Here is a 17,292-nt window from a genome sequence, read left to right on the forward strand (position 1 = left end):
CCCCCACTCTCTCACCGTGCTCCCCCCCCACTCTCTCACCGTGCTCCCCCCACTCTCTCACCGTGTCCCCCCCCCACTCTCTCACCGTGCTCCCCCCCCCACTCTCTCACCGTGTCCCCCCCCCACTCTCTCACCGTCCCCCCCCCACTCTCTCACCGTGTCCCCCCCCACTCTCTCACCGTGTCCCCCCCCCCACTCTCTCACCGTGTCCCCCCCCACTCTCTCACCGTGTCCCCCCCCACTCTCTCACCGTGTCTCCCCCCACACTCTCTCACCGTCCCCCCCCACTCTCTCACCGTGCTCCCCCCCCACTCTCTCACCGTGTCCCCCCCCACTCTCTCACCGTGTCCCCTCCCCACTCTCTCACCGTGTCCCCCCCACTCTCTCACCGTGGTCCCCCCACTCTCTCACCGTGCTCCCCACCCACTCTCTCACCGTCCCCCCCCCACTCTCTCACCGTCCCCCCCCACTCTCTCACCGTGTCCCCCCCCACTCTCTCACCGTGTCCCCCCCCACTCTCTCACCGTGTCCCCCCCCACTCTCTCACCGTCCCCCCCCCACTCTCTCACCGTGTCCCCCCCCACTCTCTCACCGTGTCCCCCCCCACTCTCTCACCGTCCCCCCCCCACTCTCTCACCGTCCCCCCCCACTCTCTCACCGTGTCCCCCCCCACTCTCTCACCGTGTCCCCCCCTCACTCTCTCACCGTGTCCCCCCCCCACTCTCTCACCATGCTCCCCCCCCCACTCTCTCACCATGCTCCCCCCCCCTCTCTCACCGTGTCCCCCCCTCACTCTCTCACCGTGCTCCCCCCCACTCTATCACCGTCCCCCCCCACTCTCTCACCGTGCTCCCCCCCCACTCTCTCACCGTGTCCCCCCCCCACTCTCTCACCGTGTCCCCCCCTCACTCTCTCACCGTGTCCCCCCCCCACTCTCTCACCGTTCCCCCCCCCACTCTCTCACGTGTCCCCGCCCCCACCGTGATCCCCCCACTCTCTCACCGTGGTCCCCCCCCACTCTCTCACCGTCCCCCCCCACTCTCTCACCGTGTCCCCCCCACTCTCTCACCGTGTCCCCCCCCCCACTCTCTCACCGTGTCCCCCCCCCACTCTCTCACCGTGTCCCCCCCCACTCTCGCACCGTGTCCCCCCCCACTCTCTCACCGTGTCCCCCCCCACTCTCTCACCGTGTCCCCCCCTCACTGCCTCACCGTGTCCCCCCCCCACTCTCTCACCGTGTCCCCCCCCCACTCACTCACCATGTCCCCGCCCCCACCGTGATCCCCCCACTCTCTCACCGTGGTCCCCCCCCCACTCTCTCACCATCCCCCCCCACTCTCTCACCATCCCCCCCCACTCTCTCACCGTCCCCCCCACTCTCTCACCGTGTCCCCCCCACTCTCTCACCGTGTACCCCCCACTCTCTCACCGTGTACCCCCCACTCTCTCACCGTGTACCCCCCACTCTCTCACCGTGTACCCCCCACTCTCGCACCGTGTCCCCCCCACTCTCTCACCGTGTCCCCCCCCCACTCTCTCACCGTGTCCCCCCCCACTCTCTCACCGTGTCCCCCCCCCACTCTCTCACCGTGTCCCCCCCCAACTCTCTCACCGTGTCCCCCCCCCCACTCTCTCACCGTGCTCCCCCTCCCCCACTCTCTCACCGTGTCCCGTCCCCCCCCTCTCACCGTGTCCCCCCCCCCCCCCCACCCCACCGTGGTCCCTTCCACTCAGCATGGAGTTGGCAGTAGTTGGCACGGACTGTGGTTTGGAGCTGGTGGGAGGCAGAATGTTGAAGATGTTGATGAATAAATGAATGAACCAGAATTTTTGCTTTTCTTTCCCAGTCTCTGAGTGAAGCTGCTCTGGACGTGGGGCAGCGACACTCACCCAGTCACCACCTTCACCCAGTCCGACCCCAGCACCTTCCTCCGGGATCTTCCTGTGCCAAAGATAACCAACACCAATTCCTGCATTCGCTGGAAGCACAGACCATTTACTGACCCTCCCCCCTTAGGACGCTGAGCTTCCCCCTCCGGACGCTGAGCCTCCCCCTCCGGACGCTGAGCCCCTCCCTCCGGACGCTGAGCCCCTCCCTCCGGACGCTGAGACCCTCCCTCTGGACGCTGAGCCCCCCCCCCCTTAGGACACTGAGCCCCCCCCCCCCCCCTCCGGACGCTGAGCCCCCCCCTCCGGACGCTGAGCCTCCCCCTCCGGACGCTGAGCCTCCACCTCGGGACGCTGACCCTCCCCCTCGGGACACTGACCCTCCCCCTCGGGACACTGACCCTCCCCCTCGGGACACTGACCCTCCGCCTCCGGACACTGACCCTCCGCCTCCGGACACTGACCCTCCGCCTCCGGACACTGACCCTCCCCCTCCGGACACTGACCCTCCCCCTCCGGACACTGACCCTCCCACTCCGGACACTGACCCTCCCACTCTGGACACTGACCCTCCCACTCCGGACACTGACCCTCCCCCTCCGGACACTGACCCTCCCCCTCCGGACACTGACCCTCCCCCTCCGGACACTGACCCTCCCCCTCTGGACACTGACCCTCCCCCTCCGGACACTGACCCTCCCCCCTCCGGACACTGACCCTCCCCCCTCCGGACACTGACCCTCCCCCTTCGGACGCTGACCATCCCCCTCCAGACGCTGAGCCTCCCCCTCCGGATACTGACCATCTCAGGCCGGATACTGACCCTCCCCCTCCGGACACTGACCCTACCCCTCCGGACACTGACCCTCCCAGACCGGACAGTGACACCCCCCCCCCCCCCCCCCCCGGGGCAGTGAACCTGTGGTTCTCTGGCTGTGCTCCGGGTTCCGGCAATGCCAGTCTCTGTTCGGTCAGTGCCGATGGAGGTTCAAGGATTGGAACGGGAGCTTGCACAGTGTTGAGATGTTGCTGTTTGACAGGAGAAGCGCACACAGGCACTCCAACAGAAACAGGCAGCAGCTGCATTTATTATTTTTTTATTAAAGTAAAATTTACTAAAAGCTGAAAAAAAAATTCAGTAACCTTATCCTCAGAACAATAATTTGTTACTATAGCAACTAAACCGTGTCTTGATGTGGCGCCCACCCAGACAGATGATGGTAAAATCGGGGCCACTGCACTGAAATGCCTCTCGGGGAGATCTCTGCAGACCCCCCCCCCGTGGACTCCCTGTCGCTGCCGCTGGGAATCGCAGTGACATTCTGTGCAGAAGCTCCCCAGAGGGAGGCGCTGGCGGGGGCCTTGGAAACTCATGCAATTCAAGTCACACAAGAGATGGTCCAACTCTAAACCACAGCTTGAAAGCATTAAGAGATTGGAAATGCAAGGCAATTCTTTTCACAACATTTAGTGGCAATTTAGCAGAATGTGAAATGGTAGAACATTAAAAAAAGTGAATAAACTGAGGAAAGCCACGAATCACTGATGGGAAAGACGGAATCATTAGCCAGATCCACGAGGGGAAAGGGGACCGATCGGAAAGAATGTAAGCAGCACTGAGCGACACTGTAGAGAGGTGCTGCAATACTCGGCTCACTAACGGAACCCACTCGCAGGTAAAGGAATTCACACCTTCAGCCAGGTGAGAACATCGTTCAGGTTTAATTGCAGCTTTTCTGAGATGCTTGTAACTTAGAAAATAACACAACATAAAGTGGCTTCCACTGAGGCTCAGGTACAGAGAAATGAGGAGGATATGGTCCAGGGTTTGAAACCTTTATAATAAACAGATGATCCAAGCCAGTCTGCCAAGCAGATTCCAGTGTATTTCTCTGACAGCACAGGCTTGTTAATAACCTTTCCATTTTAGGGATTACTCTACATATTATACTTTGGGCTTTACCTCAAGCCCACTGCAATTCCACAGACTTCCCACAACCCGTATTGTTGCATCTTGACATGCCAACACGGCTAGAGAATTGCTCCCTCATATCATTTCCTTTTGATATTGTCTCGTAGTCTTCAAGGACTTCAATGTCTGCAAATTGATTATATAGATCATGGGGAAATCTCCCCAACAGTGTAATTTTACAGTGAAAGATTCCTCACCCTATGATAAAGGGCCTCCAGTTCACACACTGCAGATGGCTCTGCTTGTAGGCCAAATAATCCCCGTCTGGCCAGTCCCCGCCTTGTCAGGAATGGATATGGGGGTGTGGATTTCTTCAACCCTGTCAAAGGTGATCACAGTTGCTTCTCTTCAAGGACATGATAGTAAAACAGCACTAAAGGTGAGTGCCAGGGTTAGTATGGTACACCCCTCCCTCTGCCACCTCTGCTTGGTATTCTGCCATGTGCCCTGTTATACCCTGAGCCCCGCGTTGGTGCATTCCAGCTTAGCCCAGTTATGGTGCTGCCAGGCAAAGCACTTCCCGGCATTGGGCTACTGTAGCTGTAGTTCGGTGGTTTGGCATCTGTAGGCATGCTTGTGCTATTGCTACCTTCTGCACCAGTTACCAAAGATGGCAAAGTAACTCTGGTAAAGTTAAACCGGTGATCCTGATCTGCTGTAAACTGCATGGCCCCCATGTCCTGGTATGTACTGGACTCTGCAAACTCACTCATTGAGCTGGACAATGTCCTGGATTGAGTCAGTTGTTGGGAGGTACTAGCACACACGGCAGGTTTGCTGTCCAATAACGTGTGCCCTGTCATCTCAGAGTCTCTCCTTTCACTCGTACTGACATTATTCCTGAAGCCGTCTGTACCATAGCTGTTAGCTAAGTGTGAACTGCCATACTCTGGCACTCTGCTAAGTCTGTCGTTCTCTTGTGATTCCTCTTTGTTCAGTAACTGCAGCAAAGCCGCTTTCACTCCTGCGTTCGGGTCCTTGGTAGAAGGGCTCAATCCCAGATTAATTCGACAGTCTGTATCGCCCAAGGTGGGTGGGGGGCCAGGGGGCTCTGGTGGTCGCTGGTCTGGAGGAAGAATTCGTGTTTGACTGAGTGCAGGTGGCGGCCCAGGAACCTTTATATCCAGTTTAGTGAGGGGAGCACCATCTAGACAAAAAGATACAAGGTACCGGTTACTGCCACATCACTGCACCCACTGGCTTGTTCCATGGTCACTCCATCCTTAAACCAATGCCCAACATTTAGATTTGAACCATGGACAATGACAGGTTGCTGTACTGCAGGAACTATCATAGCTGAGTCAAAGCCTTTCCTGACTTGTCCAATGTCAGAGCAAAGGGACATTGATAGGTGCAATGGCACCTGGAGATCAAATTCAGTGTCAGGAAATACAAAGAGGAACATTTCTGTGAAAAACAAGTACAGGTCAGGATTATTCCTATTAGGGAGCAGAGTGATTTAGGGATTACAGTTCAGAGGACATTAAAAGCGGCATCTCAAGTGGATAAAGCCATAAAAAAATTGGAAACTGCTTTTATGGCAAGAACAAGAGCATCTAAAAGGTGAGATGTAATAGAGAATTCACATAACCTTGATTTTGGGTCCACGCGGTAGGAAGGCGGCGCAGGCCAGAAACAGCAATCAGTGTAAATTCAAGAGGCAGTTGCTAAGTACAAGGAAATATAAATATGAAGAAATATTTGAAAGGTTGGGACTGGTTTACTTAGAAAAAAGGAAATTAGGGTGTGATTTGATAGATATATTCCAAATGATGACAGGATGGGACAGAGCGAGTAGAGAGAGGATGTTTCATTAATTCAGGCTATATAATGAGGGAATAGAGATATGAGGTTAGTGTAAGAGATTTAGGACAAAAAAACAACCTTTTTACACAGAGGATTGAGAAACTGAAACACATGACTGGAATGACTGAAGAGACTATGTCAACAGTAGGTTAGATAGGTGGCTGAATGAATGGCGAGTGAGAGTGTATTGGAACAGGGTGGGGGTGGATGGGGTTTGGATTCTTTCTGTGAAGGGGAGCAGGTGAGAGGAACTTGCTGTTTCTATGTGTAAAACTCAATACACTTTTCCCCTTCATTTAATCTGGTCCCTTGAAGCCCATTGGTGAATTTATTTTTCACTGTGAGATACGATAACTGCGCACAACTCCACCGAAACCAGAATACTCAATTCCATTTCCATCTCAAATACACAGGACCCCCCCCCCCCCAGCTGTTTTCCATTGAATTCTGGGGCATAGTTAAACTCATCTCGATAAAATGCAAACCCCAGCCACAGCTTTCAAACTTTTAGGACATTAAATCTTTGATAAAGAGATGTGACAAACACGTTAGTAAAGGCTGAGGAATATCTCAATGTTTACTGAGGGAAACTATTCTAACGGGTTGACAGATCAGACTGTTGATCAGTAACAGTGAGGTCAGCCAGCAATCTCAGAATTAGAACCATAGAATCCCTACAGTGCAGAAAGAGGCCATTTGGCCCATCAAATTTGCACCGATTCTCCAAAAGAGCATCCCTCCCAGGCCCCCCCACTATCCAATCCCCAAAACCCCGCACATTTACCATGGCTAATCCACCTAACCTGCACATCTTTGGACTGTGGGAAGAAACCGGAGCACCCGGAGGAAACCCATGCAGACACGGGGAGAACGTGCAGACTCCACACAGACAGCGACCCAAAGCCGGATTCAAGCTCAGGTCCCTGAAGCTGTAAGGCAGCAATGCTAACCACTGTGCCACCGTGCTGCCCACAATTGTTACAGTACAGAAGGCCATTTGGCCTTGCATGTCTGTGCTGGCTCGTTGAATGAGCATAATTCTCTCTAACAGATAACAATCTATTTCCATTTGGGTCAACTGAGCCTGGTTTGACCACACTTTCAGACAATGCATTCAAGATTCTAACCACTCCTGTATGAAAAGGTTTTTCCTCATGTCATCAGTAGTTTTGCCAATTATCGTAAATCTGTGCCCTACAGCTTTTTTTATTCAATCGTGGGTCATGGACGTCGCTGGCTGGCCAGCATTTATTGCCCATCCCTAGTTGCCCTTGAGAAGGTGGAGGGGAGCTGCCTTCTTGAATCGCTGCAGTCCATGTTCTGTGGGTTGACCCACAATGCCATTAGGAAGGGAATTCCTGGATTTTGACCCAGCAACTGCGAAGATACAGCGATATATCCCCAAATCAGGATGGTGAGTGGCTTGGAGGGGAGCTTGCAGGTGGTGTGTTCTTATTTATCTGCTGCCCTTGTCCTTCTAGATGGAAATGGTCATGGGTTGGAAGGTGCTGTCTAAGGATCTTTGGTGAATTGCTGCAGTGTATCTTGTAGATAGTACACACTGCTGCTACTACTGAGTGTTGGTGGTGGAGGGAGTGGATGTGGTGCCAATCAAGTGGGCTGCTTTGTCCTGGATGGTGTCAAGCTTCTTGAGTCTTGTTGGAGCTGGACCCATCCAGGCAAGTGGGGAATATTCCATCACACTCCTGACTTGTGTCTTGTAGATGGTGGACAGGCTTCAGGGAGTCAGGAGGTGAGTTACTCATTGCACTACTACTAGCTTCTGACCTGCTCTTGTAGCTACTGTGTTTATGTGGTGAGTCCAGTTGAGTTTCTGGTCAATGGTAACCCCAAGGATGTTGAGAATAGGAGAATTCAATGATGGTAACACCATTGAATGTCAAGGGGTGGTGGTTAGAGTGTCTCTTATTGGTGATGGCCATTGCCTGGCATTTGTGTGGCGCAAATGTTACTTGCTACTTGTCAGCCCAAGCCTGGATATTGTCCAGATCTTGTTGCATTTGAACATGGACTGGTTCAGTACCTGAGGAGTCGCGATTGGTGCTGAACATTGTTCAATCATCAGCGAACATCCCCACTTCTGACCTTATGGTGGAGGGAAGGTCATTGATGAAGATTGTTGGCCCAGGACACTACCCTGAGGAATTCCTGCAGAGAGGTCCTGGAGCTGAGATGACTGACCCTCCACAACCACAAACATCTTCCAATGTGCCAGGTATGGCTCAAATGATGCTCATTCAGCAAGCCAGCACAGACATGCAAGGCCAAATGGCCTCCTGGCTGAAGATTGTTGCAAATGCTTCAGCCTTATCTTTCACACTGATGTGCTGGGCTCCTCCATCATTGAGGGTGGGGATATTTGTGGACCTCCTCCTCCTCCAGTGAGTTGTTTAATTGTCCACCACCATTCACAACTGGATGTGGCAGGACTGCAGAGTTTAGATCTTATCCGTTAGTTGTGGTATCGCTTAGCTCTGTCAATCACTTTTTATTTATCCTGTGTTGTAGCTTCACTAGGTTGACACCTCATTTTTAGGTGCGCCTGGTGCTGCTCCCAGCATGCCCTCCTGCACTCTCCATTTACGATTGTTCCACCAATAGGAACAGTTTCTCCTTATCTTGCCTGTCCAGAACCCTCATGGTTTTGAAATCTCCTCTCAACCTTCTTTTCTCCAGGGGAAACTGTCCTAACTTCTCCAATTCAGCCACATGGCTGAAGTTTCTCTTTCCTGGGACTACTTCCGTGATTTTTTTCTGCACTCTCTCTAATGCTTCCATATACTTCCTAAAGTGTGGCACCCTGAACTCTAGTTGGGACCAAACCAATGTTCCACATACATTTAACTAACTTCTTTGCTCTTGTACTCTGTGTCCCATTAATAAAGCTTTGGAGGCTGCATGCTTTATCAACTGCTCTCTCAACATGACATGACACCCTAAACACCTTGTGCATTTCCCAGATCCCTCCAGTCTCGCACTTCCTTTAGAATTGTGCTCTTGATTTTATACATCTATCTGCTCTTCCAAAATGAATCACTTCATACTTCTCTGCATTAAACTGCATCTGCCACTCGTCCGCCCAACAGGATTTAACAGGGAAAGCAACGCAGTGCAATTTATCGTGAAGTAGCAGAAGGATGATATACACTTGCAGAGAGTGATAGTTACCTGTGGCGTCAGTAGTGGTAATGGCAGTCTGTAGCTGCTGTGGTCCATCACTCGCTTTGATGCCATTACTTTCTTCAGGCACTGTAGCGGGTTCCTGAGATTTAATCAGCTGACTCAGTAAAACGGTCAACAAGTTCTGTGTGTCGGTCTGGTTGTCAGCCGCCTGAGATATGGACTGAGATGGCTGGGTGTGTGGCGCCTGCGGCAAGGTAGCGAGGGCCTGTGGAAGAGGAGCTGATATTGGTGTTAGGGGCGTCGAAGCAGTTGGGAGCGGCGTTGCTGTTGGAGCAGGCTGGATGGATGGTATAGGGGGGGATGTACGTTGAGTCACTGTGGGAGGCTGAGCATCCTGCTGCTGACTGGTGGCCTCAGCCAGAGCCACGAGTGATTGGCTAAGGACATTCCACTGTTGTTGTGTCTCTGGGTTAGTACTGACATTCAACGCCTGTGCCAGCTGGGTGAGGCTGAGGTTGGTCTGTGTCTGTAGCAGGTTGAGCAGCACTGCTAACTCATTCTGGTTTAGCTGTTGTGCAGCGTCTCTGATGCCTACATAAAACAAAGTAAGCTTCAAAACTCTTACCGATCACTCTGACCACAGCTTACATTCTCCAGGCTACAATCACTTTATACATATTTAAAATAAGGTGCATTGTAATCAGCAACGCGCAACAGACTTTATGCTTTCTCCCATTTTAATTAGTAATTAATAAATGAGTTTAAGTACCCGCAATGGGTCATGCGATCTCAATACGCACCTTAGATGATGGCTTTTGAATTTTAACCTGTGTGTGTTATTTGGTAAAGGCAATGTGTGAGAGAACTCTTTGGTAATTGTTTTCTCAATGCTGTACTTTCTGTTTACCGAATGTGAAGCAAACACAGACATGATGGACACTAACAGTTGCTGCATATAAAGTGCTTTCCCACCAAAATTAGAATATGAGCTAAAACCACGTCAGCACAGCTACATAGAATCCCGACAGTGCAGAAGGAGGCCATTCGGCCCATCAAGTCTGCACTAACTCTCCAAAAGAGCATCTTACCCCGGTCATGTTCATTCAGACTGACTCACCGCCCACGTCTGTGGTGCTGCTATGTGTTTTACTCTGTCCTGCTGGGGCAATCTGTGGTGTGCTGTTCCTACTGTCATCAGTGCTGATCACCGTGTCTTTACGAGCGGTCTTTTGCACAGGTGGATCTTCAATGATTCCTGCTTGCTTCTGACGTCGACGCTTTTTGCTCCAGAGTTCATGGCAATCCTGCCAGTGAGGAAGGCTGGAAAATAGTTTTTAAAGCACAGATTAAAATTTATGACAAAAGCAAAATACTGCAGCTGCTGGAAATCTGAATTAGCAAGCTTGGTTTTTATTACACGGAAAACTCCAGAAGGCAGACTGCACATGGAATAAAAGTGACTGAAATTCAATCTGTCCAATTATTGAACCTGCAGCACTCAAAATTACCAAGGGTGCAGGTTTTCGTTTAGTTTATAAACATAAGTTGCTGTATATTATGCATATTCTAATGATTATATCTGTTTATTTTTCCATTTATGGACATGGGCATCGCTGGCTGGCCAGCGTTTATTGTCCATCCCTAATTGAGAGTCAACCACATTGCTGTGGCTCTGGAGTCATATGTAGGCCAGACCAGGTAAGGATGACAGATTTCCTTCCCTAAAGGACATTAGTGAACCAGATGGGTTTTCCCGACAATCGACAATGGTTTCATGGTCATCAGTAGATTCTTAATTCCAGATTTTTTTTATTGAATTCAAATTCCGCCACCTGCCGTGGGCGGGATTCGAACCCGGATCCCCAGAACATTAGCTGAGTTTCTGGATTCATAGTCTAGCGATAATACCACTGGGCCACCGCCTTCCCTCTGAAAGTTACTTATTTGGTGCTTTGTTGTTGTTAATGATTGGCCGTGTTACATTTTGAAAAATTAAAGTGGGGTTAGATTGGAAATTAGTTTAGGGAGGACGGGAATACTGGAACTGCAGAGAAATGTGTGAGGTGAAACATTTTAACAAGTTGGTGACAACAATGGTAAAACTTGAAAAAGGAGAAAACAACGTAAAATTTTGCTGCTTCTTAAGCCTCAAAAATGCGGAAAAGCTGTGAATACTGATACTTACTCAGGAGGAGGCATCTTTGTGGGATCCACATTTTTCAGGAAATCGCTCTGTAGGGTCTGTTCAGCAGTGCAGCGCTTGCTGGGGTCAAGGGTCAGCATGTGATCAAGCAGATCCAATGCAGGGAGAGGAATGCTGCAGAAATAGCAAATATCCACATTGTTACACTGAGAAACAGCAAGTGTGTAAATACCCACACTGTTACACTGAGAAACAGCGAGTGTGTAAATATCCACACTGTTACACTGAAAAACAGCGAGTGTGTAAATATCCACACGGTTACACTGAGAAACAGCGAGTGTGTAAATACCCACACTGTTACACTGAGAAACAGCGAGTGTGTAAATATCCACATTGTTACACTGAGAAACAGCAAGTGTGCAAATATCCACATTGTTACACTGAGAAACAGCATGTGTGTAAATACCCACACTGTTACACTGAGAAACAGCGAGTGTGCAAATAGCCACACTTATACTGAGAAATAGCAAGCGTGCAAACGTTCACATTGTTACACTGAGAAACAGCAAGTGTGTAAATACCCACACTGTTACACTGAGAAACAGCAAGTGTGCAAATATCCACACTGTTAAACTGAGAAACAACGAGTGTGCAAATATCCACACTGTTACGCTGAGAAACAGCAAGTGCGTTCAACACTAAAACCCAGGAACACTGGGTCCATATTGACGTCTCAGGAGCACATGACATAAAAACCCAAAGTTAGAACAGAGGCAGAGAAAAGCATGAAAAAGATTCACTTCACGCTGTGAGGTGTCAGCTGCCTGTGTGCTACCTGCTGCAGGTAATACACCATATTAAACAGCTGCTGCAAACCCCAAGCATTAGTGTCCACAGTGCTCAATGTTAGTGGACACTCCGGGCCACTGGACACTCCAGTTATGGCCAGTGGGCATTCTGATCAAGGTCAGTTTGGTCATGGTCACTGGGCACTCTACTCAGGAAAAATGAGGCAACAATGTGAATTTAAAAATTATCCTTCACACTGTACAGTAAAGATGCTTAAATTTATTCTGTGTGTATTCCAGTGACAAGTTCTAATTATTGCAGAATCCATCCTTGTAGCTCATAGCTCTGTTTGATCAGGTTGGCATCACAGCAGTTTCATTAGCCCAACTTTCTATCTTTGTTGGGACAGGTACAACATGGGGTTAGATACAGAGGGAAGCTCCCTCTGCACTGTCCTTTCAGACACTCAACAGCATCAATAGCACTGAACTCCTGCTGTTATACTGACTGTTATTGAAGCTTACAATGCAAACTCTTCACGAAGGCGTCTCCGATATTGCTTCTTCGGTTTCATCGTGTGAAAATACGGCAGTTTAATGACATCAGGCCAAGCAGCAGGACAAGGGCTGCCACATAATCGACTGAGAAAACAGAAGCACAGAACAAAATGATCATTTGCAACCAGAAAATCCTTTGCCAACCTTTTGCAAATCTTCCATTATTTCAACCGGGAGGAGGCCATTCGGTCCTTCGAGCCTGTTCCACCATTCATTTTGATCATGGCTGATTATCAAATTCAATATCCTGATCCCCTCTTCCTCCCATATCCCTTGATCCCTTTAGCCCTCAGAGCTATATCAACGTTTTGGCCTCAACTACATTCTGTGGTAGTGAATTCCACACATTCACCACCCTCTGGGTGAAGAAATTTCTCCTCACCTCAGTTCTAAAAGATTTACCCCTTATCCTCAAACTATGACCCCCAGTTCTGGACTCCCCCACTATTGGGAACATTCTTTCTGAATCTACCCTGTCTAACCCTGTTAGAATTTTATAAGTTTCTATGAGATCCCCTCTCACTCTTCTAAACTCCAGTGAATATAATCCTAACCAACTTAGTGTCTCCGCATGACAGACCTGCCGTCCCAGGGATCAGCCTGGTAAACCTTCGCTGTACTCCCTCTATAGCAAGGACATCCTTCCTCAGATAAGGACACCAAAACTGCACACAATACTCATTGGCCTCACCAACATCCTATACAGTTGCAGTAAAACATCCCTATTCCTTTATTCAAATCTTCTCGCTATGAAGGCCAACATACCATTTGCCTTCTTCACTGCCTGCTGTAGCCATGCACTTACTTTCAGCGACTGATGCACGAGCACACCAAGGTGTCGCTGAGTATCCACCTCTCTCAATTTACACCCATTTAAGTAATAATCTGCCTTCAGTCACACGAGTGGTGTTTTCCACTAACAGGATGCTGCCATCAAGCCAAAAAGACATTCTGCCTACCACACAAATGAGTACTGTGGTAAACAAATTTCACTGGGATTCCTGGTATACAGGTAGTACATCCCAACGACTGGCTGTCATATTAAATAGCACATCCCTTCGGCTGTTTGCAATAGGCAGAGTATTGGCGGTACTCAACCAGTCTATGCAAGAAAAACTCAGATAACAATGTTAAACGTTAGATGCGATTTTCAATTGGCCAGTACTTGCTGAACAATCCTGTGGGCTAAGAATTACACCAACAACCAAAATTGAGATTACCGTGCTCGCAACGCCTGCTAGAAACGGCATATATTTATACATGGGCACTTGTCCTCTGCAGACAATGTCCAGGCATTGCACCTTTTTTTGAATTGAACAAAAGCCTGAAGGACTATAGTTTGCTGGTACAATCTCCATGGCAACGCCTCAACCAATCTGAGTCGTCTTGTTAACCTGTGATGATTGAGTGCTATTGCTATAGATTTGTTTTATGTTAAAGGGATTGCTTTAAAAATTCAGTTTTTTCTCAACTGTTTACAATCTACATAAATGATCTGAGAACAGGGACAGAGCATAACAGCAAAATTTGCAGATACCCTAAAGTAGATGGGAAAGCAGGCTGTGATGAGGGTATAAAGAGTTTACAGATGGATATTGATAGGCGAGGAGAATGGGCCAGAATCTGGCAGATGGAGTTTAATAGGGATAAGTGTGAGATTATCCATTTTGACTGTGAAAATAAAAGAGGAAATTATTATTGAAATAATATATTCAGTCCATCAGTGCAGAGGGATCTGGGTGTCCTTATGCATGAATCACAGAAAGTGGGTACGCAGGTGCAGCATATAATAGGAAAGGCAAATGGAAAAGGCAAATTGCAAAAGGACTGGATTTTAAAAGTAAAGAAATGTTTTACAATTGTATAAAGTGTTGGTGAGACCACACCTGGAATATCATGTCCAGTTTTGGTCTCCTTACTTGAGGAAGGATATGATGGCATTGGAGGCAGTTCAGAAGAGGTTTACCAGATTGATTTCAGGGCTGTCGTACGAGGAGTGGTTGAATAGCTGGGTCTTGTACTCAGTGGCGTTCAGAAGGACGAGGGGGATCTAACTGAGGTATATAAAATGCTAAAGGGGGTTGAAAAGGTGGAAGTTGAACAGATGTTCCACTTGTGGGACAGTCCGGAACAAGAGGTCATAGATATAGAGTGAGAGGAGGTAGCTTCAAAACTGAGATGAGGAGAAACTACTTCTCTTAGAGGGTTGTAAATCTGTGGAATTTACTGACCCAGAGTGCAGTGGAGACAGACTCAATCAACAGATTTAAAAGAGATATAGATATGTTCCTGATGAGAAGCTGGATAAAGGGCTATGGGAAGCAGGCAGGAAAATGGAATTGAGATCAGGATAAGATCAGCCATGATGATAATTTTAAACGGCGGAGCCTACTCCTGCTCCTAATTCCTTTGTCCTATAAGGTGGATAAGGGTGAACTTGTAGATACTTGGATTTCCAAACAACATTGGATAAAATGCAACACAAAAGGTCAATGCAGAAGATTACGACTCATGTAGTTAGGACGAATAGATTAGCATGGATAGAGGATTGGCTAATGAAAGCAGAGTAGAGATAAACTTGGCATATTGAAGTTGGCAGGCTGTGACTAGTGGAGTGCTTTAAGGATCGGAGCTGCAGCCTCAGCTATTTGAAATCTATATTAACAACTTAACTCTGAAAAGACCAAGAGTAATGTATGTGTGTTTGCTGATGATGGAGCATAGCTGGTTGGGTAGAATCACTGTGAGATTGCTAAGTAAGGGAGTTCAGTGAGGAGGGGAGAGGGTGCCCTTTTCTTTCTTGATCTTTCTCAGTCACCAGGAGACCAAGAGTTGAAAAGTGCGTGAGAGGACTGAGATTAAAACCACCCAAGACTGATATCACAAGAGAAGCTTCATTGGTTAATGAGATAGTGAGGGAGTGTCTTTAAGTAGCTGAAAATGAGAAAAACACAATTTTTAAAAGAACTAGCTCAATTTAAGTAAGAAGCACGAGCAATGGGGAGGCGATGGCTGGTGGTATTATTGCTAAACTATTAATCCAGAAACTCAACCAATGTTCTGGGAACCCGGGTTCGAATCCCGCCTGGCAGGTGGTGGAATTTGAATTCAATTTTTTTTAAATCTGGAATTAAACGTCTACTGACGACCATGACACCATTGTCGATTGTCGGAAAAACCCATCTGGTTCACTAATGTCCTTCAGGGAAAGAAATCTGCCGTCCTTACCCGCTCTGGCCTACATGCGACTCCAGAGCCACAGCAATGCGGTTGACTCTCAATTGTTTTCAGGCACCCAGGGATGGGAAATAAATGCTGGCCCAGCCGGCGATGCCCATGTTCCACGACTGAAAAAAATATATAAATACTATGGCACCCAGAGCAGCTCAAGGGCTAGGAATCCTGAGGCATTTAACTCACCTCCTAACTCCCCAAAACCTGTCCAGCATCTACAAGGCACAGTCAGGAGAGTAATAGAATACTTTCCACTTGCCTGGATGAGTGCCGCTCCAACAACACTCTCAAAAAGCTCAACACCATTAAGGACAAAGCAGCCTGTATTCAATCCCTCCACCACTGACGAACAGTGCCAGCCGTGTGTACCATCTACAAGATGCACTGTAGAAACCCACCAACACTGCTGAGGCAGCACCTTCCAAACCCACAAATGGCAAGAGCAGCAGATACCTGGAAACACCACTACCTGGAGGTTCCCCTCCAAGGCACTCATCATCCTGACCTGGAAATATATTGCTGTTCCTTCACTGTCACTGGCCAAAATCCTGGAACTACCTCCCTAACAGCACTGTGGGTGTGCCTACACCTCAGGGACTTCAGCGGTTCAAGAAGGCAACTCACCACCACGTGTTGAAGGGCAACTAAGGATTGGCAATAAATGCTGGCCATGCCAGCGATGCTCACATCCCATAAATGAATAAAATAAAAGCTTTCATTTTACTTGGTTTCCTTATGCTATTTTGTTTTACCTGGCCTTGACGTAACTTTGCTTTTTAAAAATTATTCATTTGTGGGACATGGGCGTCGCTGGTTGGCCAGCATTTATTGCCCATCCCTAGTTGCCCGAGGGCAGCTGAGAGTCAATTACATTGCTGTGGCTCTGGAGTCACATGTAGGCCAGACCGGGTAAGGACGGCAGATTTCCTTCCCTAAAGGACACAGTGAACCAGATGGGTTTTTCTGACAATTGACAATGGTTTCATGGTCATCAGTAGGTTCAGTGGATGGATAGTCCAGTAGTTTCTGATCAATGGTAACCCCCAGGATGCTGATAGTGGGAGATTCAGTGATGGTAACGCCATTGAATGTCAAGAGGCGATGGTTAGATCCTCTCTTGTTGGAGATTGTCATTGCCTGGCATTCGTGTGGCACAAATGTTACTTTCCACTTGTCAGCCTAAGTGGATATTGTCCAGGTCTTGTTGCATTTGGACAGGGACTGCTTTAGTATCTGAGGAGTTGCGAATGGTACTGAAACATTTTGCAATCAGCAGCAAATAGCCCCACTTCTGACCTTATGATGAAGGGAAGGTCATTGATGAAGCAGCTGAAGATGGTTGGGCCGAGGACACTCCCCTGAGGGACTCCTGCAGTGATGTCCTGGAGCTGAGATGATTGACCTCCAACCATCACAACCATCTTCCTTTGTGCTCTGTCCAACCAGCTGAGAGTTTCTCCTCTGATTCCCATTGACTCCAGTTTTGCTACGGCTCCTTGATGCGACACACAATGCTGCCTTGATGTCAAGGACAGTCACTCTCAGGGTGAACAGCCCGATCGTGGCCCGTGTTATAACAATGACTTAGGCAGGGAAGGTGATGAGATTCCGAAAGCAGATTTTAGTGAGCTAAGCAGGAGAATGAAAAGCAGGGCCTTTAAAGCAGCACTCTCAGGATTACTCCCAATCCGAGGTGTGTGAGTATAAAAATAGGAGAATTGAGCAATTAAACTCGTGGCTGGAAGCCTGGTATAAGAGAG

At 48.8% G+C, this 17,292-nt stretch overlaps 1 protein-coding gene across 1 annotated transcript in view; it reads right to left on the reverse strand.

Moving 5' to 3' along the window:
* Positions 1–2,910: 2,910 nt before the first annotated feature.
* cdk12 (cyclin dependent kinase 12) overlaps positions 2,911–17,292 on the reverse strand; it is a 47,818-nt gene continuing 33,436 nt past the window's right edge. Inside the window, exons 10-14 of the mRNA XM_078222967.1 lie at positions 12,266–12,382; positions 10,995–11,126; positions 9,927–10,129; positions 8,855–9,400; positions 2,911–5,006 (exon numbers count right to left, since the gene is read on the reverse strand). Coding sequence (XP_078079093.1) covers positions 4,252–5,006; positions 8,855–9,400; positions 9,927–10,129; positions 10,995–11,126; positions 12,266–12,382 — 1,753 coding nt within the window. The 3' untranslated portion in view covers positions 2,911–4,251. The remainder of the gene's footprint in view (positions 5,007–8,854; positions 9,401–9,926; positions 10,130–10,994; positions 11,127–12,265; positions 12,383–17,292) is intronic.

This window comes from Mustelus asterias, chromosome 11 (genome assembly GCF_964213995.1).
Source record: "Mustelus asterias chromosome 11, sMusAst1.hap1.1, whole genome shotgun sequence".
Taxonomy (NCBI): domain Eukaryota; kingdom Metazoa; phylum Chordata; class Chondrichthyes; order Carcharhiniformes; family Triakidae; genus Mustelus; species Mustelus asterias.